Here is a 27,499-nt window from a genome sequence, read left to right as displayed (position 1 = left end):
CTGATGGGGTCATGCAAGTGTTTTTTATTTGACAACAGAAAATGACCCAAGTCTCATTGTCCTACAGGGGACTTGTTACACAAGTGGCTGTATAGACCATTAGCTAACACAGTCATTTGCTGGTGTAAAGCTGAACTGCCTCCTCAGTGGTCACCCTTTGGTCAGGGCCATCTTATTGCAAGGGCAGTTGCCCGGGTGCCCCATGAGCATAGGGTCCCCATGCTAATCTATGTATGCTGTGACTTGCTGAGTGCTTGTGCAGGTAGGGTGCCAGTGCACTGCTTTGCCCCGTGGGCCTATAATGCTGTTAAGATGGTCCTCCCTTTGTGGCAGTTGCTCTAAAGGTATGGAAAGTGATTGGTAACATGGAGGGCCTCGTGTAGAGTGCCTTCCACAGCTCAGTTAACAGGCCAAGAACATGTTAGTGAAGGAACTTGGTTTTCCTACAGCTTGGCTTTTGTAGGCTTTAGAGAAGAGATTCATAGTAGTTTTTTTGTTCTATGCGGAGAATGTAGAGGGTTGATGATTATTATCATTGTAACTTAAACATAGAGCAATGCAGGTTGTAGAGCTTACCAAAAATAACTAATATTCGATCGTGAATTCAAAGAAGAGTGATCAATGATCATAATCACAATAACTCATTCCTATAATGCTGGACATCATTGGATGTGCTGGAACCTATCGAGCGGGACCCACACCCGCGGTTCAGTCAGACCCTCGTCACTAGCCGTAAGCAGCGTACCCACGTGATCAGCGACTGCTCACGTGATAGCAGAACGTCTCGGAAAGACGGACAGTTCATCATGGCGGACGCGTACGGTCAATTAATTTTGGGTTCCGGGCTGACTGTCCTTTCCCATCCGCTTATGTACATCAAAGTCCTCGTACAGGTAAGGACAGCAGATTGGCAGGGGTTATCGCTTTCAGTATAGTTACAAACCTTTGTTTTATTTTTCTTCTCCTTTTTGCAAAACTGTTTTTCCGTTTTGGCAAGTCCTAATGGGCTTAAAATTGGCTGCCGCTGGAGTCATGCAAGGACAGGTGGTGACAGGCGACAAACGACAAACATACGATCCAACGCTCTGGAGGTAGTATAACTTTAAACGAGGGCAGTGTGATTCTTAGGACAGTAGTTTAGAATTTAAATGGCATGTCATTAAAGCATGCCCGGAATCGATATAGTCGCATAAGACATCTCCTCTTCCACTGACTTGCGATTTTAACAGTTGTAACGTTTTGGGCCGTGCAGAAACTCAAACGTCCCGCCAGTTAGAAGCGGGCAAGCCGAGAGAGGCACGAGCTTCACTGGTTTTAAAGGACAGGAGCGCAACGCTCGGTGAGAAAGTCGGGCTTCTCTCGCTCTGAGTGTTAATACTTGAGGTCTGTGAAACTCGTGTCTTAATACCAGCCATGGCCAAAGTTTCGAGTCATTGTCGAAAGGATAGTTCAAAAGGAAAAGTGATCAACATAAAGTCCGGTATTGTCAATCAAATGTCACAGCAGCGCCGTTTCATGTCCATGGTTGCATCTATTCCCTTCGGGGATTAACAAAAGTATACTAAATCAAATCAGTTCGTCAGTCAGTCATTTTAAAACCCGCCTAGTCCAGAACAGGGTCGCGGGGGTCTGATGGAGCCTATCCCAGCCAGCATACGGCGCAAGGCAGGAACAAACGCTGGACAGGGCGCGAGTCCATTGTAGCGCAAACACACACACACACACACTTACAGTACACACAAGGGCCAGTTTAGGATCGCCAGTTCCTGCATGTCTTTGGACTGTGGGAGAAACATTGCGCACCCGGTGGAAAACCACACAGACACGGGGAGAACATGCAATTAAATAAAAAATCTGTAAATCGGTATAAACGATACTATTAAACAGTCACTTAGCCTATAGTAAGCTGCCTCTTGAATCCCATTCTTGTAATGTCAGACGTTGCAGGATGTCACTTGATAGAAGTTACAGCGATTGTAGCAGTAGACTTTCTGGAAAGGTGACATAGTAAGTAAAATAAAAGAAGGCCATATTCTCTTTTTAAACATCTTGAGATGTGGAGTGATCAAGACTTTTTATGTTTGAATTCCATTTATATCAGGAAAGAGTTATAAATTACTGATAATCAGACATTTTTTGTATTTTTTTTTATTTTTGCAAGCCTTTCTAGGGTACAGAGAAAAATGCTTATTATTTTTTTGTATGAAATTTTGAGTGGAAAACGTTCAAGAAAACATAACATGCATAAAAATGTTTCAATGCTCTATGTGCCACTATTACATTTTTAATAATGGTGCATGCCCCACACTTTTTGACTCAGTGTAGCATAAATGATAGTACAAGTTCATTTTTTTGTCTATTCTCCAAGAAATGCATGTTTATGTTGGATATAAAGGAGAATATTTAGCAATGTACAGTATATAATACAGTTTAATGTGTTTACACCTTGTTATAAAAATAAAAGTGTGCTAACTTTGGGTTTTTATTAACAGTTTCAACTTGGAATTCTCATTTAAGACACATTATTATGTGTTTAGTTAAGACATATTGTGTGATACTTGGCTCTACCTTGACTTTTTGTTTTTTGATTTTTGTATCATAGGTTGGACATGAGCCTCTGCCACCAAGCATAGGAAGAAACCTGTTTGGCCGGCAGGTTTACCAGCTGCCTGGTCTCTTTTCATATGGTAAGAAAAGTTAAATTGCATGAGCTGGTAGTTTTAAAGTGTTTATAACATGTTATAACAAAATTTAGATTTTGCTTCTTTTTTAGTAAACAGGGAAAAAAATTCAAATAGCTGTTTATGTAAATATATGTCTCTTGTAGAGAGTGTCTAGGAGTTTCATTTGCAGAGCTCCTAATTAATTTCTAAGACCAATATATTTATTTTAGAGCCACAATTATACCAAGCAGAGGTAATGTAGTCAGTGGTTTTGGTTTGTTGGTCTTTTTTCTGTTCACTTCATCATAAGTAAATGTCTGCAGGGCATTGGGGTTAAGGCTTTGGACTTCAAACCCCGAGGCTGCTGGTTCAAATCCAGCTGATGACACTGTGTGACCCTGAGCAAGTCACATGGTCTGCCTCTGCTCCAATTGGAAAGCCAAAAGAGATGTAACCAATTGGATCAATAATAATATAACCTTTTCTGTTTCAGGAGAATGACAGTTGACATACACAGTTTTATTAAATGTATAAAGTGTTTAATTGCGGGCTTAGGCAGCACAACACATCATTTTGCTATTATAAAGATGGATTCTTTGCTGCATTTTAAAAAGGCCAGTTTCACAGCCCTTTTGAGTGTTGCCTGGTATGTGCTTGTCCAGCGTAATGCTCTTTGTTGCTTTCTGATTTCATTAGCTCTTACACTAACAGACTGATAAAGTAATACGTGTGCAGTGTTTAAAAACAATAAATACAAAACATTTGGAAACTACCTGGAAGATTCTGCATACTTTTATCTTTGCAGAAAGAAATTCATAATTTGAGGTCCTGTTTGAGTTAACTTGTGTGTGTTCAGTGCTTGTGGAGCTGAAAGGAAAATGTGTTATTATTAAAGACTTTTGCATAGAAAACTAATTTTATGAAATGGCAGACCTGCATACGCTAGAGTTTAAAAGTTTGGAATCAGCCAGTATCATTGATGTGATGTAAAAATATAGCCAAGACATTACTGATGTTGAAAATGCTTGTTACTACTTGAAATGCCTGATTTATAGTTCACTATTCATATATAATTGCAGCTCATTTTTAGCAGCCGTTACTCCTAATCTGAAGCTCCCTTAGCTTTTCCTCAATGAAATATAAATGTGGTTTGGTTATTAGACAGGGCTGGGTGATAGGAAAAAAATATTGTGATAGTCTTTTACCATATCAGTCAATATTAATAGTTATCACCATCTAATTCAAGTCTTTATTCACTCTAAGGCTTTTGTGTTAGAATTGCACATTAGAATCTAAATGCAAAATATCACCACAAATTAAAGTGACTGCAATCGTGAACCAAATTTTAATCAATAAACACACAAAAAAGCTACAGTCTTTTTCAGAAATAAAAAACGCTATGACTTTTCTACAGACAGACCATGCTGTTTACTAAATGACTAAAACATAAAATTAAACTTAGAATATGACCAGAACTAATCCCACATATACAGTACAAGTTCAAGTTTCAAAATACACAGAGAGAGAGAGAGAGAGTGTTTGGGCATCCCAAATTGAAAGACAGTCAAGTAAATAAAAGTAAATTCTGGTATCATTTTATTTTGAAGTGCAAACAAAAATGTGCTTTTTCTAAGCAAAAATAACACTAAAATTTACTCTTGCCTAATACTGTCTCTTGCCTAAAATTTGCTCTTTCCTAATATTGTCATGCACGGAGTTTAAAAGGGGCATCTTCCTGCAAGTACTGCGCAAGGAAGACAAGTGCGTCTTCTGTTTCAGGCATCAATACTGCACTGTACAGAGGTTACAACATTACCTGCTGTGCTAACCGGTGGCAGGAATGCACAAGTATCGCATTGCAAGCAGGCTTACTCAAGAAAATGCAGACAGTTGAGTTTGTTGCTGGGGTTTTTCAGTGACTTGTTCACTGCTAGTTTCTGGGGACAGGATTCTCATTGCTGGTGTTTGTGACTGTAAGCGGTTGTATTCAGTATCTTCTATTGGATGGCAATGTTTCAGGTGATAAAATACATTTGTAGTATTTCCAGTTTTCTTTTGGCAAAGTTTATAATGTATACTAATGCCCAGCTCTGTTGTTTGTCAGACTTTAAATAGCCAAAAGATTTTGAGGCAGTGTAGCTGTCGTTTTCCTTACTGGTTCGTAAAAATTCTTCTAAATGAATGCTCATCCCTTCCATGACCCCACGCGCATGCAAAACAGTGTAATGTGGTTTGCTCCTCTATCTCAACCAACCATGCTATCCTTTTTTTTTTTTTTTTGTGTATAGGCTGTCAATCGTTAGAGCATGGTTCTCAAACTCCAGTCCCGGCAGGCCGCAGTGGCTGCAGTTTTCATTCTAACTCTTTTCTTAATTAGTGACCTGTATTGCTGCTAATTAACTTCTTTTGAATTAATTTTACCTGACTTGTTTTTTAAGATTTGTTTCCCTGAATTTCTTCACCGCTCCTCTGGAAACAGAAATGAAATGTGAAGTGCGTGAGCCAAGAGAAGACCAACTAAGTCATGGCCTCAAAATCCAACCAGTTGCTTAATTAGGTGCCGAGTCTTGTCGATAATTAAACTCTTTCTTTAATTCCATGGCTTGTTGCTGCTCTCATTGTGCAATAGCAGACATTTCTGAAATTGTTGATTTTCTCTTTTCTAAGAGCACTGGTGAAATGTTTTGGGGACCTGAGCAGATAAACATTCCTGAGACCATCCTCATTCTTTATTTTCAAATATTGTATGATTTTACTTTTTATTTACTTTTTAGTGCATTTTTTTAATAAAATTATGTCCCTTAAAAATCTCTTTTAATATATATTTTTTTCTTAAATCAAACATTTCCCTTATTAGTTTTGTCTCAGGTTGCCCCCAGGTAAGACTGTATTGATTCTGGACTTATTAATGGCAATTTGGGTCCTTTTGTACCAGAAGTAGAAAAACAAGGATAATGTATATAAGAAGGTAATAAAGTTTAGTAGTATGTGATTTTTTTTTTTGTTCTTTATTTTGCCTTATACAAATTCTTGTATTAGGAATTTGTGAGTTTTAATTTCATTGTACAGCACCCCTGGAACAATTGTAGGTTAAGGGCCTTGCTCAAGGGCCCAGCAGAGTAAAATCTCTTTTGGCAGTGACTTGGATTCAAACCGGCAACCTTCGGGATACCAGTGCAGATCCTTAGCCTCAAGCTTTGCAACCCAAGCAAGAAAGGATCAGACAAAATAAAAAAGATGAGCCTTTTGAAGTTAGCCATTGTCACAGTTGATTATAAAGGGTAGTGTTTCTTGAGATAGTTACTATATTTTCTTAGGCTTGTAGTGTATAGTTAATTTATTCTCTTGTGAATATACTTTCAACTTCATTTCTGAAAATAAATTCTACAATTATGTGTCACAGGATTTTGTAATGCTAAAATCTAATGTAAAATTTCTGATATTACATAACCCTGTAGTTTATCTTTCTTTTCCTCGGTCTGGATGTTTTCTCCAGCATGACATTAAGTATCAGAGGAAGATCAGAGCAATAATTATATAAGCAAAGGTTTTGAACATTTAAATGTACAAGGAAGTAATGTTTTGCAAATTTCATGTATAATGAATATCTGCACGGTGAATAATATATTACCTTTTTAAATGACCCATTATACATGTTACTACAGTAAATGGCAGGTGTTGCTTAATATTTTACTTAACAAACTCAACATGTGAAATGTCTGAGCCAGAACTGTTTGAACTGTGTATAAAAAGAGAATACAATAAATCTTAAATTAAGTAAGACTAAACATCACCAAAAAAAAAGATATTACATGTTAATACTCTGCTTTCTAGAATAAAGTGTGTCTATACACATACATTCATGTCCAATACAGGGAATAGTACTTTATAAAATATTGAAATAAAATATTACATTTATTAAATATTGATAAAAATGACTGAAAATGAAAAGACATAATTACAGAAGGATTTTCTTCTATCTTGCCAGCCTTTGTAAGAATAGTGACACTTGCATAAGCAAGTGTGGCACCACGATGATCAACTCCTTATTTAGCATTAAAAAGTTTAAACACAACTCCACTTTTACACAGGCCTCTCGGGTCCTTACTGTTGTGGGCTGAGTCAAGGGGTTGCCTAACATCCAAATCTGTACAATGGCTGGTATGATCTCCTTGCAGAGTGTTTGCCTATGATGTGTATTGCAATTTTAGTGTTCTGGCGTTTTTGATATTCCATTGCCATTCTGCAGTACAGCAATGTTTTAAATTAACATTTTATATAGAAGTAATATTCGTTGTTTGCCTATTTACAGCTAAGTATATAGTGAAGATTGATGGGAAAAGAGGACTTTTCAAAGGCCTGTGCCCTAGACTGTGTGCTGGGACAATTGGAACAATAGTACATAGCAGAGTTCTACAGGTAGGCTGCAAATGTATGTTGCTGAACTACAAGTGAAATGAGTATATTATGTGTGCTATTCAGTACATTACGTTTTCAGGTATAGATTTGAGGGTTCCTAACTGTTTTCAACACAGGTTATTCTTGTATGTCTGTATGTATGTACTGTAAGCAATGTCTACACTTTACTGTACCTGATAAAGTGAACTGTTGTCTAGTTCTGATTATTAACCAAAATGGCCTTCTTCAAGATAGTGATTCACCTAGGTGCTGGAAACATTCCTCCAAAGGTGCTGTTTTGGATTGAGATCTGGGTAATGTGCGGGCCTTTGCTGCAACTGCAAATGCTGCAACTGTCATGCTCTTGGGAATCGTTTGACATGATTTATAAAAGTATTCATTTGAAAAAAGGTATGCTGTGGGTTTAGTGAGCAATACTTGTATATGCTGTGGCATTCAGATGATGCCCATTTTAAATTAAGAGGCCTAATGGGAGCCAAGAAAACATTTCCCACACCATTATGGTATGACTCAGCCCTGTACCATTGAGAAAAAGCAGGATATATCCATGTCATATACTCTAAATCTTGACTCTGCCATCTGCAAGTTGCTGCAGAGCTCATTTGTCAGAAAAGGCAGTAAGCTTCCAATCTTTGTTCAACCAAATCTGGTGTTTACATGCCTAGCTTAGATTTCTGTATATCTCTTACTGTAAAGAGTTATTTGAGTATTTTAGCCTGCTTTTTAGCATGAACAAGTCTGGCCATTCTCCTTTTAGCTTTTTTTTTTTAACAAAGGTGTTTTCACTTGCAGAACTTTGCCTTGTTGGATGTGTCCTCTTTACAGTGTGTCACCATTTTATGTAAATTAAAGAGATTTATGTTCATAATATTACCAGGAAGACAGCTCTTCCCAAGGTGCTGAAACGAGCATTTCCTGCAGTAATTACTCTTAGGTTATGAGGATTGCCCATTTTAATTATCTTCAGGGTGCATATATTGAGTTACATCCACATAATTGGGTATTTGGAGGAGGAGGCAATCTGCCTTATTGAGCATTGTTACTGAATAAACTGACCAGAGTGTATTTGAACCCGAACATAAAGTGGATTCAGAAAGTATTCAGAACCCTTTTCATTCTGCACACTTTATTGTATTGCAGATTTAATTTTAAATGGATACATTTTCCATTTTTCCAATAGTCTACACTCAGTACCTTGTAGAAGTGCCTTTGGCAGCAATTACAGCTTTGTGATTTCTTGGGTAAGACTGCAAGAGTTGTACACCTGGATTTGTTCAGTTTACCCAATTCCTCCTGGAAGATCCTGGCATGCACCTTTAGATTGGATGGGAAACATCTGTAAACTGCCATCTTCAGGTCTCTCCACACTTGTTCAATTAGCTTTAAGTCACAGCTTAGGCTGGGCCATTCAAGGACAGTCAGAGTCTGTCCTAAAGCCACACCAGAATTGTCTTGGCCATATTCTTTGGGTCATTGCCATGCTGTTTGGTGAACTGTTGTCCCAGTCTGAGGTTGTGGCTGCTATGAAACAGGTTTTCTTCAAGGATCTCTCTAGTTGGCTGCATTAATCTTTCCTTCAATTCTGACCTGTCTCCCTGTCCCGGCCACTGAGAAGCACCTCCATATTTTGATGCTGCCATCACCACACTTCACGGTATTATAATAGACAGGTGATGAGTAATGTGTGGTTTTTGCCAGACGTAGTGCTTAGAGTTCTGCCCAAAGAGTTCAATGTTTGTCTCAGCAGACCAGAGCTTATGAGTCCAAGTGGGCTATTATATGCCTTTCACTCAATAATGGCTTCCAGTTAGCCACTGTATCATAAACGATTGATTTAGTGCTGCTTAAATGGTTGTCCTATCCACAGGTTCTCCTATCTCAGGCAAGGACATCTGTAGATTAAGTGACCATTGAGTTCTTGCTCACCTCCCTGCCCAAGGACCTTCTTGCCTGGTTACTCAGTCATACCTTTCCCTGATCTACAGTTTTATCGTTGAGGTCTACAGAGAGTCCAATGGACTTCATGGGTTGGTTTATTTATTGACACACAGTGTGAAGTGGTGGGACTTTATATAAATAAGTGTGTGTCTTTCTAAACTATGACCAATGAATTCTGTATGCAACAGATGGACTCCAATCAAATGGTAGACACATCTCAAGGACACATAAAGCAAACAGGATACACCTGACCATACTTTGGAGTGGCACAGCAATGGGCTTATTAGAAAACTTACAGAAATGAGAGATTTCAGTTTTTGATTTTTAATTAATCTGTTTTCACTTCTTCATTATTGATTAATGAGCGTAGATTGATTTGCAAAAATAGCAAAAGTATCCATTTAAAATTAAATTCACAACACAATGAAGTAGGCAGAAAGAGAAGGTGTCTGAACACTTTCCACATCCACTATGCTTAGAGCTAAAGTGTTTGTAGGTGCTACTTTACTATAAAATCCTAATGAAATAGTAGAGGTTACAGTTAGGTCCATAAATATTTGGACAGAGACAACTTTTTTCTAATTTTGGTTCTGTACATTACCACAATGAATTTTAAATTAAACAACTCAGATGTAGTTGAAGTGCAGACTTTCAGCTTTAATTCAGTGGGTTGAACAAAACGATTACATAAAAATGTGAGGCAACTAAAGCATTTTTTAACACAATCCCTTCATTTCAGGGGCTCAAAAGTAATTAGACAATTGACTCAAAGGCTATTTCATGGGCAGGTGTGAGCAAGTCCGTCATTATGTCATTATCAGTTAAGCAGATAAAAGGCCTGGAGTTGATTTGAGGTGTGGTGCTTGCATGTGGAAGATTTTGCTGTGAATAGACAACATGTGGTCAAAGGAGCTCTCCATGCAGGTGAAAGAAGCCATCCTTAAGCTGCGAAAACAGAAAAAACCCATCCGAGAAATTGCTACAATATTATGAGTGGCAAAATCTACAGTTTGGTACATCCTGAGAAAGAAAGCAAGCACTGGTGAACTCGGCAACAGTGGTGGATGAACACAGAATCATTTCCATGGTGAAGAGAAACCCCTTCACAACAGCCAACCAAGTAAACAACACTCTCCAGGGGGTAGGCGTATTGATATCCAAGTCTACCATAAAGAGAAGACTGCATCAAAGTAAATACAGAGGGTGCACTGCAAGGTGCAAGCCATTAATAAGCCTCAAGAATAGAAAGGCTAGATTGGACTTTGCTAAAGAACATCTAAAAAAAGTCAGCACAGTTCTGGAAAAACATTCTTTGGACAGATGAAACCAAGATCAACCTCTACCAGAATGATGGCAAGAAAAAAGTATGGAGAAGGCGTGGAACAGCTCATTATCCAAAGCATACCACATCATCTGTAAAACACGGTGGAGGCAGTGTGATGGCTTGGGCGTGCATGGCTGCCAGTGGCACTGGGACACTAGTGTTTATTGATGATGTGACACAGGACAGAAGCAGCCGAATGAATTCTGAGGTGTTCAGAGACATACTGTCTGCTCAAATCCAGCTAAATGCAGTCAAATTGATTGAGCGGCATTTGATGATACAGATGGACAATGACCTAAAACATACAGCCAAAGCAACCCAGGAGTTTATTAAAGCAAAGAAGTGGAAAATCAGTCACCTGATCATACCCCAATTGAGCATGCATTTCACTTGTTGAAGACTAAACTTCAGACAGAAAGGCCCACAAACAAACAGCAACTGAAAGCCGCTGCAGTAAAGGCCTGGCAGAGCATTAAAAAGGAGGAAACCCCGCATCTGGTGATGTCCATGAGTTCAAGACTTCAGGCTGTCATTGCCAGCAAAGGGTTTTCAACCATGTATTAGAAGTTAACATTTTATTTCCAGTTATTTAATTTGTCCAATTACTTTTGAGCCCCTGAAAAAATGCTTTAGTTGCCTCACATTTTTATGCAATCTTTGTGTTCAACCCACTGAATTAAAGCTGAAAGTCTGCACTTCAACTGTATCTGAGTTGTTTCATTTAAAATTCATTGTGGTAATGTACAGAACCAAAATTAGAAAAAAGTTGTCTCTGTCCAAATATTTATGGACCGTACTGTATAAGACTATGGGTTTTACAGAATTGTGCATATGTTAAGCTTCTGCTTGATCGTCATGTCTTTTTTGAATTGCTGGCCTAAGCACGTGACATCAAAAACTGCATACCGATTTCTTTTGTGAATTTTGAGTTTGAGGTTTCTAAACTAGATAATTTGTTTTCACAAACTGGAAAGCATGGAGAATGCAGAGTTTGCACCAGGTTCAGATTTCAAGCTAAATCTTTGTTTAGTTTTTGATTTTGTTAAAGTCCATTTTAATTTTTTGCTCTTAATTGTATTACAGAAATACCAAGATGCTGAGAAACAAGAGGTAACTTTTTTTTTTTTGTATTTTGGAATTCTAGTTAAGGGAATTATACTATTACAGATAATGGTTGCATATGTCTAGATTGTGTTAAGGTTCAGTTACGTTTTATTGAGAAGCAGTTTTTTTGCAAGTTTTTTTTATGAAGTCTTATTTGGATTTAAGAAGGCATATTTTGAACTTCATAATTTCCTTTTTTGATGTTATCCTCCAAGAAATTATAGAGACAGTTCTTAGCTATTCTAAGAAGAAGAAATGAATAATGTCAGGGTGATGTTCTGTGTGTGTGTGTCTCATGCATGTAAAATCCTCTAAACCTCTCCAAAACTGAACCATGAAATACTCCCAATTACATTTTTTTCTAATTTATTTCTTTAACACGGAACAATAATTCTTATTTAAAATAACTGGCAGTAGAATTTCAGGTGAGCTGAAAAGTGGCTGATATTCTTTTCTCCTCACTAGGGCTATGGAGTTGCTACAGAAAACTTTCAACTCTGACTTCTCAATTTATGGTGCCTCCGACTCCCATGAGTCGCATGACTTTACTTGAGTCAGACTCAAGGCTTAAATTTAGTGATTTGTGGCTTCATTGACAATATTTAAAAAATGACTTAAACTTGGTTATACTTGACTTGTTACTTGAAGCGAACTTAAGATGAATGACTTACGAAGTCTTAAGCTATAGTTCCACGGTTATTATTTTTGTAACTAGCCTGACCCGCCTTTTAAGGCGACCGACTTTTAAGTTGACCACTTCTTAAGGCAATTCAATATGTAGATCAATTTGATATTTTATACAAACTCATTAATTTGGTTATATTGCATTTGAGCGGTATTACTTTAATACTCGTAGTTTCTGTTATTTTTGTGATGAAATTTAAACTTTTTTTCTATATCGAGGTCGCCCTTTTGAACCCCCCTGATATTTACTACGCGGTGAGGCATTTGTACTCCATCAACATTAATTATTTCCAGAGACATAATTTTGTCTATTTTTCCAGCGCATCGCGCACAAAAGCAAGGGAACGATGGGAGCACTAGAAAATCTGCTCACATCATGTCGCTTCGTACCGCAAGCTGCAAGTAGTAAGTCTGTGATAAGCGTAATACCTCTACGCTTTCCACTCACGGGACGGAAGGACAATCCCGACTGCTTTTTATATAATAAGAAAGAAGAAGAAGATATCGCACAGTCTGGAGTAGAAAATCATCTTTTACCTAGAAAAACGAAACTACAAATCCCATCGTGCATTGCAAAATGGACGGGCGTGTGAAACTCCGCCTGCGTAGCACTCACGGAACGGAAGGACAATCCCGACCGCTTTTATATAGAAGGATTGCATTCCTTTAACTTGTATTCTGTTAATGCACTGTATGAGATCCATACCTGCACAAGTTATAAGAACTAATGTGCATGTTAGAGGGCAACAGCAATGGAGGTTTTCAGCACAGAATGGAATGGCTGTCTGCAAGATGTTAGGGTGAAATTTTTTTAAATGGTTTTCTCTGAGAAAATCATATCTTAGATGTTATTAGATATATTGCATGTTGTTATAATTAGATTAATTGCAGAGAGTAGTGAAAATGTAAGCATTGTTTTTACTCTGATCTTCTCAACCATGATTTGACTTGACTTGTGTGAATAAGACCTTTGAAGGTCAGGACTTGAAATATGATGCATGTAACAGTATAAGAAAATGGAGAGATTTTTAGATGAATGGAATAATAAGACTGTTTTACTTGGAAGAATACTCCACCCAAAAATATTTATCTGTTACTTACTCAGTTTTGGTTGTTATGATGACCCAAAAATATTTCAGTTGTGTGGAGTATTCCATCTTTTAAGATATAAATAAGCCTTAATTTGGTTTCCTCCTTCTATAATGAGTACTCTTTTCATCATATTTAATTTTTCCATTGCATATCAGTTTTGTTTAAATATATGTGTATATTTTGTTTAATAAAGCACTAAATGAGAAATCCAATTTTACATTTAACGGCCAATAAAGCTATGCTTAGTTCCTGATTGAAAGGAAGGTGCCTCTTCCACTAAAATGTAAATGATCCACATTCTGTCTTTTCTTTATTTATTTTTGATTCCCCTTTTCCCCATGTAACAAAATTTACATTTTATTTATATAGATAATATAAAATAAGAACTCGTAATAATATAGTGTATGGTATCCCTTTTCACAGTAAACAAATTGAATTTTATTCGATAGTCATTTTTGTACAATTTTTTTTTTAAAAAACTTTAATTTTGTAGAAAGTCTTTATAAATGTTTTCTCTGCCTTTACACATTCTGGATTAAAAGAAATTATTTTACTTATAAATATTAATCATGTGATTTAACCGTACTGCTGCATTCTTCTTCTCATTTAAAATGCAGATATTTTAATATTTCCTATTCATTTGCATACATAAGACTGAATTTTATTTTCACTTTATAAAATTATATGCAGACCTAGGTTCGCTTCCCGGGTCCTCCCTGCGTGGAGTTTGCATGTTCTCCCCGTGTCTACGTGGGTTTCCTTCGGGTGCTCCGGTTTTCTCCCACAGCCCAATGACATGCAGGTTAGGTGGATTGGCGATCCTAAATTGTGCTTTGTGTGTGTGTGTGTGCGCGCGCCCTGTGGTGGGCTGGTGCCCTGCCTGGGGTTGTTTCCTGCCTTGTGCCCGGTGTTGGCTGGGATTGGCTCCGGCAGACCCCCGGGACCCTGTAGTTTAGGATATAGTGGGTTGGATAATGGATAGATAAACGAAAATTATATTGTCACTTGTTACTAATAAGTTAAAAATATAAACATTTTAATATCCCAAACTGTTATGGTACAATTAAGCTAATATTATTAATTTATGAAAACATAGGCACTGTATAGTTGCAGGACCAGGTTTTCTGATGCCCGTGGCTAGAGTTTCCATGTATAAAGCATTCTTGAGAGTAGAGTAGAAGTAAAATGCTGGTCGCCCTCTTTTAATTTTCTGCTAATAACTGTATTTGACTTTTTCTTGTAGGATATGGGGAGCTGTCTCAAAGAGGACCCATCCTCTTTCCAGCAAGTTGTAAAAGAGGTGAGAAATCTTTTTCACCTATAGTGAGTTATGGAAAATAATTAGATAGTTTTTACACACTTCATTATGTTGTAGGTTTAATTTTAAATTGATAAATTTGACATATTCACTCAATTACCCATAATGACATAGTTTAAGAAATGTTTTTCAGATAAAATTGCAAATTTATAAAAACAAATCTCTAAAGTTTGTTTCAAATTCATTTGGCAGCGACTGGTTGTTTCAGTTTACAGTTTGTTTATGGTTTCTCAGAATGCCTGGGCATTCAGTGGTAGAGACATGTTTTTATACTTATGTCTGCAGCTTTCCTTGCAGAAGCTTTCATGTCTTTTGTTGGAAAAGCTGATTGTTTGAATTTTGTGAAACAAATTTAGTAGAAAGGTAGAATGACTCCTCCTTACAGTACTGCTGCCAGTCCTCATTATAGATTTATAAATTAATCATTTTTTGAAGGCTCCATGCTTACATGAGACACATTCAAGTTTGGAATCACCATTGAAAATATTAAGTCATTTTCCGTTGTTTTTTTGCTCTTGCTTGACTTATTTTTTATATACACTGACAATAAAAAATATTAATCTCTATTGCAAGTTTTTACATTTTATTCTTAAAGAATATTTACTCACAGTGGGTTTAATTTGTCATTTTTGACATAGATCAACAATAAAAGACCCTTAAATGTCAAAGCAGATCTCTGCAAAGCAATCTAATCTTAATTACAAATATAAAATGCAAGATAACTGATCACGTAAGTATTCACCCCGTTCAGGTCATTATTTAGTAGATGTACCTTTGGCCACCATGACAGCCTTGAGTCTGTGTGCACAGGTCTGTGTCAGCATTGCACATCTAGACTCTGCAATTTCTTCCCAGACTTCTTTGCAAAACTGCTCAAGTTCTGTCAGGTTGCATAGTGATTGTGAGTGAACAGGCTTTTTGAAAGCCAGCCACGAATTCTCAATTGGATAGGGATCTGGACACTGACTCAGCCACTCCATGACATGAACACTGTTGTCTTTAAAACCATTTCTTTGTAGCTTTGGCTTATTCTCAGGGTGCAGGTTTCATGTAGACTGCTTGAGGTTTTCCTCTGTGATTTTCCTGCATTTTGCTGCATTCATTATACCCTTTACCCTCACATGCCTTCTATTACCTGCTGCAGAGAAGCATCCCCACAACATGATGCTGCCACCATTGTGCATCACAGTGGGTGGGGTGGTGTTTTTTGATAGTGTGCAGTGATGGTCAAAAACTCTAATTTTTGGCCATTATCAGACCATAAAACCTTCTTCCAGCTGACACCACAGTCTCCCATGTTCCTTCTGGCAAACTCTAGCCAGGATGTCTTGTGCTTTTTAAATTTTATTTAAACTGAGGCCTTTTCTGTGCCATTACACTCTTAACTGGTGAAGCACACAGGCAACAGTTGTCTGCACAGTCTCTCCAATCTCTGCTGTGCTGTAACTTGTAACTCCTTCAATGTTCTCATAAATCTGGCTTTCCTCATACTGGTGGTGGTGGCAGAGGCTTCCCTCACTGTCTCCTTTTTGCACATTTTTGTGGACAGCCTGTTTTTGGCAGATTTACAGCTGTGTTGTACTCTTTTTATTAATGAGTGATTTAGCTGGACTCCAGAGGATACTCTGTGACTTGGATATTTTCTTTTCTCCATCCCCTGACATGAACTTTTTCAATTACCTGTTCATGGAGTTGCTTGGAGTGTTCTTTTGCCTTCATTGTGTAGGTTAGGCCATGATACTCCCCAACCCTACCAAAAGCTGGACCTTTCACGTCTACGTGCATTTATGCCACAGTCCACTGAAGCCCCTCGACTAAAGGCAGGTGATCTCCATTTAATTAATTCTGTGGATTCTACAACAATTTGGTTTTGAATATAAATATTAACACAGAAAGAAATAGGTGAAAAGTAGGCACGGTTTAGGGAAAAATAATCGTGTGATTTGAGTGAATATATGTCTGATACTACAAGCCATGGCAGAATTTAATTTCTGAAGAAACAGAATGGCAGATGCAAAGTAAGATAATAAGCAGAATATAGCATGGCGCTGAGGAGTTTCATAAGTCTACCCATGACACTCGCTGTGAGCTGATCAGCAAGCAAGAGACATATTCTAACCTTGAGAAAATAGTACCTGTGGTACAATTAATATTTTTAAGTTTACTTTTTTTGTCCCAAATATGTGTCACAAATGCGGAAGGCATGTTTTCTTAACCTGAAACTTTTGTTACTTCAAAGTGGACATATCTGGTATGTTTTAAGGCTTTTTTTTTAACAATGGGATCCTGGTACCCATAAGCTGTATTATAAAATAAACACTATAGTGAACTTTATTTTTTAAAATTTCTAAAATATGCTTTAGAGCACAATTTCATATGACAAATTAATATATACTATGATTGTGAAGAAATAACTGAATTGAAAAATACTGTCTATCAAACTAATTTCAAAGACATTAATGACAAAGAACCAAGCCAATGAAAAAAGCATTTCTGCCATTATGATTAGTGACTCTCACTACTTTACCTCAAAGTTGCTGTCCTCCTTACTGTAAAAAAAAAAATCTCAAAATATACAGTGTGCTCCATAATTTTTGGGGCACATTTTCTTTGATTTACCCCTCTGCTCCACAGTTTAAAATTACAAATCAAACAATTCAGACGTGATTAAAGTGCACATTGCAGACTTTAAGGGTATTTGCATACATTTCTGTCACACCATGTACATGGAAGTCTAAAATATGTTTGGCATGGAAATACCTATTTACCTCTTTTTCCGTTTCCGTTTCCCTTAAACTCTTTAGCCTTACTGCAGAGATGCCCTTCTTGCAGTGTAACGTGGTGGTGGGTCCCCCCAACTGGCAGTTTTAACTTTGCTTACAGACTAAAAGTAGCTGCTGATTTTCAGATTGGCTATAACAAAAAACACTGTGTTGTTGCCCACTATGATGTTATTTGGCCACTCGGATATAGTTACCTTTTAATCTCAAAGTGCAAAAAAAATCATTTTTAAACTCTGTATTTATTTGGGAAATTACTTTTTAATCGTTTTGTTCATAATTTTAAGGTGTTAGTACTTTGTCTTTAACAGGGGAAATATGTGATTGATGATTGCTTTCTTTCCACAGACAACCAAAGAGATGGTGGCACGTTCTTGTGCCACAATTGTTACACATCCGTTTCACGGTAAATGTTTCTTCTTTTCACAGTTTCCTCTTTGTGTGTCTCACTACACATATGTCATTTAGTAAGTGGAATGCTTTAGGTTTGAGAAGTTAATTCAGAAAAAATGTTGGGATAGGCACTGCATGCATATCTCAGAAAGTTATAAAAGTATAGCCTAATGGTTTTGGCACAGATATATATATATATATATATATATATATATATATATATATATATATATATATATATATATATATATATATATATATATATATATATATATATATATATATATATATATATATATATATATATATATATATATATATAATTATATATATATATATATATTATAAATTTTTTCTTTTTTTTTTTCAGAATCTGTGTTTATAGAAGTCAGTAGGTAGATTGGGAGAGTATGGGGGTTATGAGGTCACTGGAAACGGGTGTGTGGGACTCCCAATATCTCTGCAAAAGTCTTGGTGGTTCCTGTCTTGCTATATGGTTGCGAGACATGGACGCTATCCAGTGACATGAGATGAAGCCTGGGTTCCTTTGGTATTGTGTAGCTTCGGAGAATACTTGGGTACCGTTGATCTGACTTTGTGTCGAACAAGTAGTTGCTCATGGAGTCCCAAATGAGGCCCATTATCAACATTGTCAGGGAGTGTCAGTTACAGCACTACATCCATGTGGCGCGATTCCTCAAGAGTGATCTGGCTCTCGGGATCTTCACATTTGAGGACCAAAGCAGCTGGAACAGGCCAAGGTGGCGCTCATGTAATGTAATGCTGCGGCAGATAGATTTTAATGTCTTTTTTTTTTATCTGGGAGTCCAGTCTGCCTGGGGGGTTGCCACCTGGGATACTTCGCAATTTCATTGTGTGGTGGGTATAGCAACACTTTGTACCAGTGCATGCTTCCCAACCTGACCTGATCTAAGCTTTCGATTCGCTTTTCGAGTCAAACTGCATTCCGGTGAAGTGTAGTGTATTACAGTATCAATTTTGCATAATTTTTTTTTTCTATGGAATGACTAAACAGCTGAAATACTAAAGGTATCATTCATCCTTTGCCTCAGCTGCTAAAGTGTATTCCTTAAGGTCCTTAAAAATATGAGTTTCTTTGTGGTGACCTGGTACCACGGTCATTTTGATATACAGGTAGTCCCCAGGTTACGGACATCCGACCTACGACTTACGAATGAGGACGCAGCTGCAACGCGTGCGCCTCAGTAACTGCCGCTCCGTCATCTTCAGCCTGAGGATGCTGCAAGCAGTGGTTGGAGGGTGGCGATTTCGCTGCTCGTGCAGTGTAGTGTCCCTCAGGTGGCAAGCGGTGACCCGTGGTCCATAGTCACCGGGTCCACAACTATCGCTCGTGTGCAGGACGATGGTTCGCTGCCCGCCCACTACACTGCCGCAGCTACTGCTCCTGACTGAACACAGGCTGTATGGAGCGGAGGGGGGCGTTTCACTGCCCACCCAGCACACACAGGTGATAATGCTGCAAGCAGTGACCCAGTTGTGGCTGAACGGAGGCCATTGAGGGTGAACGGGGCGGCGGGGGTAGCATGGCAGTGTGCCTCGGATGGCTGCCTGTTGAATGGGGGCGGTGGTGGGCAATTCACTACCTGCCTTTGGCCACAACGTGTTTGTTCTCAGTGGGCGGACGCTGTAGGCAGCATATTGTAGTGGAGGTGATTGTGTGGTGGGCGAGTGATGAACCCCCACCCCAGTCATTCTCAATAGTAAGCCAGCTTGTACTGTTACACACATAGCAGGAAGTTGTCTCTTGTCAGTACATCAGACGTGTTGACGGATGCCTTCCTGCTGTGATAGCGTGTATAGCGCTGTGGAGAAGAGCTCATCTTAACCTTTTGTCTTCACCCTTCAAGAATGTCTCTGAAACACAAATCTGATGCAAGTGCTGGTGATACGTAAAGAAGACAAAAACCATCACCATTGAAAATAAAGTAGAAATAATAAAAAGGTCAGAGAGAGGTGAATCTCCATTATTCATTGGCAGAGCACTTGGTCACAGTCGGTCAACAATAGCATTTATTAAAATTATGTACCTGTTCCGACTTGCATACAAATTCAACTTAAGTACAAACCTACAGTCCCTATCTCGTACGTAACCTGGGGACTGCCTGTATATGAGTATAAGGCACTGTACATGCAGAATGACATCTGGCAGGTAAACAGGTTACCACTCAATTATCTTCCTGACTCTGAGGCACCCAGTGGGGGACCCTCTCACCTTACCTTTGCCTTGATAGTCAAGTGTATGCTCCTGTTGTCATCCAGACATCTAGACATAACTATAGATAGAAAATGCTATTATGTTCCTCATATAGCCTTTGAAATGTGTGGGTTAAGCACTGCTTTTCTAAAAAGTAGAGTTTTGATGCTTGTATTTTGTGTAATGGAGTTTGACCAGGTTGGTACGTAGTTCTGCTTAAAAGAAGAAAAATGAAGTGCACAAGGCAGAGAGGCCACAAACGAAATCAATGTACCCATCAAGAGGAAACGCATTTAAACTGATCACTAACCTTATAAGATTACTGTTTGAAATCTCAAAGAACTATTTACAGAGATACAGTGATCTTTCAAGCTAAGCCAAATTTAAAACATTCAGTATTGTTAGTGTGGGTACTGTTTGTATATTCAAGCATTAACCATTGAGTTTAACAATGAGACATTGGGTCCTTAATTGTGATTTCTGGATGAAATGAGATATATAAAAGATGCAGTTATGTAGTCTGAATACGCCAAATCTGTAATACAGTGACCTAAACATTAAAAGTTATTAGGCACAGGTCCTCGAAGAGAGAGACAGAGAGGTTTCACAAAATATTATATCTGTGGCTTTCTCACTTTCAACCTGATTTGAATTACAGACTCAGCCATCTAATTTAATTTGTGAAATTCACAGAAAATTTGTGACTTTTTTTTTTATACTAATAAGCTACTTGGCTATATTTTTCATACTTGCATACAATAGTAGAATGTCTAAAATAACACTTCAGCATGTTCCTAGCCAGTCTTATTAATGTAATTCCCATACAAATTTTATTTGAAACTTTAGCAATAACCCCATATCTATGCTCAATGCCACATCCTTAGTCTAGTTGGCCATTTTCTATGCCAGTCAGTGTTGACACAGGAGGTTCCATTTGACTTTGAAACACTCGATTCTTCATGAGAGGCTTGCTGTGTGAGCGTGTTTTGATTATGTTCTTCTTTTTGTAGTGATCACGTTACGATGCATGGTGCAGTTTATTGGAAGGGAAGCCAAATACAGGTCAGTGGTTCAAAAGGAAGGGAATTAAATTGTTGTGATTACTTCAACAGATGCTCTGCTAACATTTTTCACTTTTTTTTCCTCATTTTAGTGGAGTGTTCGACTCTATTGTAACAATATACAGAGAAGAAGGAGTCCTTGGTTTTTTTGCGTGAGTTCAAACACTTCAATACTTTATGTTGAGAATTAGCGTACACTATTTGAATGAAACAGTCTCTATTTTTTTGGCTGGTACAGAGAAAACAACACTCTAATACTAGGCCTACATCAGAGAAACTCTGTTATGGTGCATCATACAAGTTTAAACATACCTTACAAGTTTTATTTCTGAGCATCTACCAGTATAAGGTTTAAGTTTTACCTTCTTGTGTTTTGCCAAATTACAGGGTGCTCCTTCATTATAGCATACCTTGGTGTTTTGTAAAGTGCATTATTTTTTTCTTCAATCAAGTCTTTCTTATCCCTGAAGAAAAAAGCATTTGCTAAACTATGTATTTTAACCTAATAAAATGTGTAAGGATTTGGACTATAGAAAAAGAGATTATTTTACCTTTTATATCATATAGGAAAAATGTAAAGGTTATTCACACTCTGAAAAGAAAGAAGGTAAAAGATGAAGGCTATAAAGCTGAAACATTGCATGTCTTTCTTTCCAGTGTACAAATAACCCTTTACTTTTTTGCTTTTGCAGGTTGCATGCTGATGCAAGCCTTCACTAACCTTATACTGTATGTTTGGGGTGGCATAATGCCATTTGCTGCTGCTTCTAAGCTCCACAGTCTTGGCTTCAAGTGCTAGGCCCTTTGTCAACAGACTCTGCACCTCCTCTCCTTGTATGTCCACCCCAGAGATGTGCATTTTAAGTTATTTAGCATTTCTTTTTGGTATGTGGTACACTGTATTAATTCCTAAGGGGAAATTGGCTTTTTGCGTGACCTTTGGAGGTGCAAGTGCAGGGTCAGCCATTGTATGGTGCCCCTGAAGCAATTTGCACAAGGGCCCAACAGAGTAGTATCTCCCCTAGCAGTAATGGGATTTGAACCTACACCCTTCCAGATACCAGTGCAGATCCTTTAGCCTCAGATGTACCACAGCACAATTGAAGCAGTTTGAGTTTGCCCTGCAGTGGACTGGAGCTGGCCGGTCCTGATGTGGTACCTGTCCTGTGTTGTCAGGATAGGCAAGGGCTCCCCGTGGAGTATGTGTCTGATAGGTATAGTTTTTTCTTTTATTTTTTTTTTTTATAATATTTACATAATTTTTCTGAACATTAAAAATTAAGTAATTGTAGTTCTGAACACTAAAATAATTTCATTCTCATTCTTTCTGTCATTTGGGGTTATAATCGATTCATCTACTGTTGATTTACTATTTATGATGATACGTTAAAAAACAAAAATGTCTTGGCATTTCTCTGAATCTTAAATTGATTTTTGAATTCCTTTCATATTCACAGTTGTTACAGTTTGTCAGTCCATCACAACAGACTGTGTTTCTATATTCTCAGGGATTTTTTTCCCTCTGGCTTTAACATTTCTGTCTCGCAGTACAAAATTTAAGCATTCTGCTCCAAGTCTTTACTTGTCTCCAGTCCGCATATCTGTAGATCTGTCATCCATGTGTGTCTCTGTCTCTTGCAGTGGTTTGATTCCTCGCCTCCTAGGTGATATTATTTCTCTTTGGCTCTGCAATGTCTTGGCACATCTCATTAACACATATGCAATAGACAATACTGTGAGTATTTTTTTTTTCTTTAATGTCATTGTTACAGAAAGCAGGAAACATTTATGATTGATTTGTTTGTTTTTTTTTAACTACTGGTGGGGTTCTGCTAATTTTACAGATTCTGAGGTTTTCATCTGCATGATTGCAGCTAATTTTCCTCCAGGTGTTGTATCAGTCTTGGGCTATTTAGTAATAATAATAATAATACTTTATATAGCGCTTTTTGGAAACTCCATGAAGGAAGGACATGGCAAACCCATGCTCTCCTTACTGTGAGGCAGCAGATTTCTACGTAGCAGATACAAGTGACGAACAAAGTATGGTCATATGATAAACATGCTGTCTCTCTTTCTTAAGTTTAACTTTTAGTATTAAAGTTGTAAGCTTATTACCATTCTATTTTTGGGTGTTGAACTATGCCATTTACTCAAATCCTAAATTTAAAATAAGAGAGATGCTTATGTTGCTTCCATAAAAAAGTCATGTGGATTCATTCATTCCTGTGCTGAATGATTGGTATAATTTTGAATTTTAAGAGTTCAACAAGCCATTGCTTATCTTAGTTCTTAGTCAGGAGTGTTGGATATATTTACTGCCTTTAACATGTGCAGTTACACATCATTTGAGTTAAAATGGACTAGGATTTGCACTGCAAAAAGGTTGCACAAGCTGGGCTGAAGCACTAGTACAGATCAGGTGGTAGAACTGATGCCATTTTCCTGGCTTCTGTCTTCACCTGTATGTTCATGTTATTAAAGGCTATCTTTTGGTGTCACTGCAGATGTCTCATACAGGAGAAATTAAGAGCTGCTCTCAAGCCATCACTGGGGTAAGTGCATCTGAGTGTCGCTTGCGTATAAGCACAGAAATAACAGGCTATATGCACACATTAATCCTGACGTACTTCTGGTGAAATCTCAGCCACTTCCGTTGGCCATGCTGCAGTTGTGGTTTTTGTTTAGTGTCAACAATGTCAGAGAAAAAGAAGTATAAGTTTCAGTGTACGGATAGCTCTACAGCTTAACATTAATGCGTACCTTTACGTCAAGCTTCCAGTAAGTTTTCATACATTTCCATCTAATGCGTAAACCTTATCTAAATGGATCGTAGCTATCCAGAAAAAGAGCTTTACAGTTGGTCATCATACCCGAGTTTGTAGCTGGCGTATTAAAAAAAAGGATTTTCACGGACCAGGGTCTGAGATAGGGTGATGACTGTTGAAGGAAGGAGGGGTTCCTGCGTTGTTTGACTTGAATAATTTCTCCATTCCACATGCAAGAATGTGGATTTGGGAGAGGAAAAAGCGACCGATAGAGGGTGACGCACTGGGCGAGGAGGAGGATCCAGCAGTTGTCGACCTAGAGCTTGATGGAAACATGACTCTCAGAGAGGAGATCCTCCACAGCTGATGAAACAAATTGAGACCCTTTCAATGAAGCAGTGGCTTGGCATTCACCGTTTTGCTGGCTCAGACAGACATTCACTTTTTTTTTTAATAAGGTAAGATGTCTCTATTGTAGCATCAGCACTGAGCACCACGTAAGATGGGTTCTCTGCTCTTTACACACCTCTTTGAGGAAGCTTGCTGTCTTTAAAAGGACTGGTTGGAAAAGCACGTGCAACTGTGCGGAGTTGCCGTTTTTAGTACAATGCTTGAATAATGCGAATTATGTAACTTACCATAGGTCTGGACACAACTTGAAGTGAATGGGTGAAAAACACTGTAGCTAGTCCATTTTGGTATCAGTGCTGGAAGTGTAGTAGCTGGCTGATGCGGGAAGTAGAGGAGAGTGTGCATATAGCCTAGTCTCACATGTACTTTTTTAAAACAAACATGAATCAACTACTTCTCTTTTGTTTTCTGTCCAGTTTCTAGCCAGTATGCTGACGTACCCTTTTGTACTTGTTTCAAACCTCATGGCTGTCAACAACTGTGGGTAAGTTTCTTGTATACGGACATCAGAAAGAAGGGCAGATATCTGCTAGCCACGCCGAATGGCATACTGATGACAAGTTTACATGACCTTGTTCACAAAAGGCTCCTCTGGATCAAATGAGTGGTTTGTTTTTTTTTTTGTAATATTTAGTTAAACAAGAATGTTTACTTCAGAGTAATGCAGCACATAGAAGTTTGTTTCCTCTTTGGAAGAGAGGGTTGCAAAAGTGTGAGGTTGTGATTTTTTAAAATTGTTTAGCACTATATTATTTTCATGGTCAGCATCAGAACTTATAAAAAGATTGTAGGCTGTGACTTGCCTCCCATTCAAGTCCTGTATGAGTCCAGGGTATTGAAGTTGGCCACAAAGATCATAGCTGATCCTATCACCCAGGGCATCATCGCCTGTTCCAGAGATGTCCGTCCTGCAAACGCATTCAAAAAGTGAAAGCTAAAACAACACATTTCCCCCATAAGTGCAGTTATTCTGACTAATCTGGTTTGAACTTTGACTCGATATTTATGTATGCCTGCAATCTAGACCACCTGGACATTTTAGTCCTCCTATATCTCTTTATTGTTTGTATTGCCCTTGTATGCTGCATCATATTTTATATTATCTTCTCTATTCTGTGTTGCACCATATGTACCTGACCAATAAAGTGAATTCTGATTCTGACTATGAGCATACTAAGGCATTTTTCTTGGCAGCTTATATTTATTTCACCACTATGTAACAATGCTCCTTTTTGCTTTGTTTCTTATTTAGACTTGCTGGCGGCCTCCCACCATATGCCCCTGTTTACAAGAATTGGCTGGATTGCTGGAGCACCCTTAATAGAGAGGTAACTGCTCGCCAGTCCGGGGAATCCTGTTCTGGTCCTGCCTTTTAATCATAAGGAGCCCCAGTCTGATGGGGTCTTGTCTTGTATATAATAAGCTCTTAATGTCCTTGTTACTGGATAATCAGTTTATTGTAGTAGGTATTTGTATTACATTTTTATTATGATGTGTAAAGTGTGCTCTCTGTTAACCTTCAGCTATTCTGATTTACACTTTTGAGAGAGAAGCACTGGCCTAAGAGCTGTTTTCATGGAGGACGCAAAATTTCAGGATTTTCAACTAGTTTCTTAGTTAGTAAAACAGCTGGATAAAAATGGTCTCTTTCAATCCAGAATTAGATTTATGTTTACCTGTTGCAGCCATAGATGGCCCAAACAGTTATAGTGGAGACATGCTGATTTAATGGACCAGTAGTAGATAAACAGTAAAGCTGGCTGACGAGTGCCTTCTCATGGATCACATGGGAGGGTCATGTGATATAAACAAAAGATCAGGGTACATGGGATAATAATAAAACTTTTGGGCATTCTGTTTAAAGTGCAGAATTTTTGATGAAACTTGCTGTAGGAGGTTCTGTGCCTGCCAACTCAAAACACAATTTCATCATAAATTACTGTCACATTTAAGTAAAAGCATTTTGTTTAATAAGGACATAAGAAATGTGGCAAATGGAATTAGTCCATTCACCAAAAATTCAGAAAAAACCTATTACATACAAGTCATAAATTGATTTGCATACCGTTGAGTGATCTAAGTATTTGATCCCCTACAACCCAGTCAGAATGCTGGCTTCCACAGATTGGCAGGGTGCCCATGTGGCACACAGATTACAATCAATCAATCATAGATACTCCTGATCTCAACTCGTTACATGTGCAGGCCTGTCTTAAGTTTGCCAGTGAGCCTCTGACTCATCCGGGCCTGGTCATGTGCCTTCGGGCGCAGCAAGATGTCAATCTATTACGCCATAGTGTGTTACCAATGGTGTTCTTGGTGACTGTGGTCCTTCAGATCATTAACAAGCTTCTCCCGTGTAGTTCTGGGCTGATCCTTCACCTTTCTCATGATCATCCTCACCCCATGAGGCAAGATCTTGCATGGAGCCTGACTGAGGGCGATTGATAGTCATTTTATATTTCTTCCACTTCTGAATAATCGCACCAACATTTGTCACCTTCTCGCCAGGCTCCTTGCTGATGGTCTTATAGTCCATTCCAGTCTGTCTGGATATAAAGTCTGTTGGAGCCAGAATTCTGGCTGGGTTGAAGGGGATCACATACTTATTTCACCCAATGACATACAAATCAATTTATAACTTTGATGTAATGTGTTTTTTTTCTGGATTTTTGGTTGATATTCTGTCTCCCTCCATTAAAATGAAACTACCATAAAAATTAGAGACTGTTTATTTCTTTGCAAGTGAGCACACGTACAAATTCAGCAGGGGATCAAATACTTGTTTGCCCCACTGGAGACCACGCAGTGTGTAGAACAGGAGGCTGGTCTTTTTTATTTCTCTTTGACAAGGTTACCAATTCATGGTCAGTACTGTCACATGTACAGAGCCCGCTGAAGTTGCCTGTCACCATCACCTTTATTTTGTTTCTGTAACTTTCATGGAGTCTGGTCATTGCTTTCCCTGTTTCTGTAATTGCCAGCCATTTAATTAGATTCTCCTTTGTGTTTTGTTCTTTTTTTTTTTTTTCTTTTTCTCCCAGGGCAACATGAGCCGTGGAAACAGTTTATTTTTCCGGAAAATGCCTGCTGGGAAGAAGTATGCAGCTGACCAGAAGCGTTTTTTTTAAACACCTGTGCAAATGAATAAAGTGTAATTATTATAATTATTAAAAGTGGATGAATGAATGGAAAATGTTTCTTTGTATGCATTTGTTTACAATCATGTATTCAATTTTTTTAAAACCAAACTCTGTCAAACCTTGGAAGCAGTAAACACATTTATGCATTATTTTATGAAGGAGTGA

At 38.1% G+C, this 27,499-nt stretch overlaps 1 protein-coding gene across 1 annotated transcript; it reads left to right on the top strand.

The window, feature by feature from the left end:
• Window positions 1-767: 767 nt before the first annotated feature.
• mtch2 (mitochondrial carrier homolog 2) lies at window positions 768-27,483 on the top strand. The gene is made up of 13 exons (XM_039754205.1): window positions 768-893; window positions 2,603-2,687; window positions 6,976-7,082; window positions 11,428-11,454; window positions 14,468-14,524; window positions 17,671-17,728; window positions 20,962-21,013; window positions 21,105-21,164; window positions 22,654-22,747; window positions 23,520-23,567; window positions 24,608-24,675; window positions 25,444-25,519; window positions 27,236-27,483. Exons 1-13 carry the CDS (start codon window positions 807-809, stop codon window positions 27,320-27,322), a joined length of 906 nt encoding a protein of 301 aa, XP_039610139.1. The 5' UTR covers window positions 768-806; the 3' UTR covers window positions 27,323-27,483.
• The last annotated feature ends 16 nt before the right edge of the window (window positions 27,484-27,499 follow it).

Source organism: Polypterus senegalus, chromosome 1, assembly GCF_016835505.1.
Source record: "Polypterus senegalus isolate Bchr_013 chromosome 1, ASM1683550v1, whole genome shotgun sequence".
In the NCBI taxonomy this organism is placed as follows: Eukaryota; Metazoa; Chordata; class Cladistia; order Polypteriformes; family Polypteridae; genus Polypterus; species Polypterus senegalus.
The sequence above is the reverse complement of the archived record's forward strand: the minus strand, read 5'-3'. Positions and strand labels throughout refer to the sequence as shown.

Excerpts from the sequence above, each read along its gene's own strand:
- mtch2 (XM_039754205.1), top strand. The coding sequence starts at position 807 with ATGGCGGACGCGTACGGTCAATTAATTTTGGGTTCCGGGCTGACTGTC. Across the intron at positions 2,688-6,975 it reads GCCTGGTCTCTTTTCATATG|CTAAGTATATAGTGAAGATT; the intron begins GTAAGAAAAGTT and ends GCCTATTTACAG. Across the intron at positions 11,455-14,467 it reads AAGATGCTGAGAAACAAGAG|GATATGGGGAGCTGTCTCAA; the intron begins GTAACTTTTTTT and ends TTTTTCTTGTAG.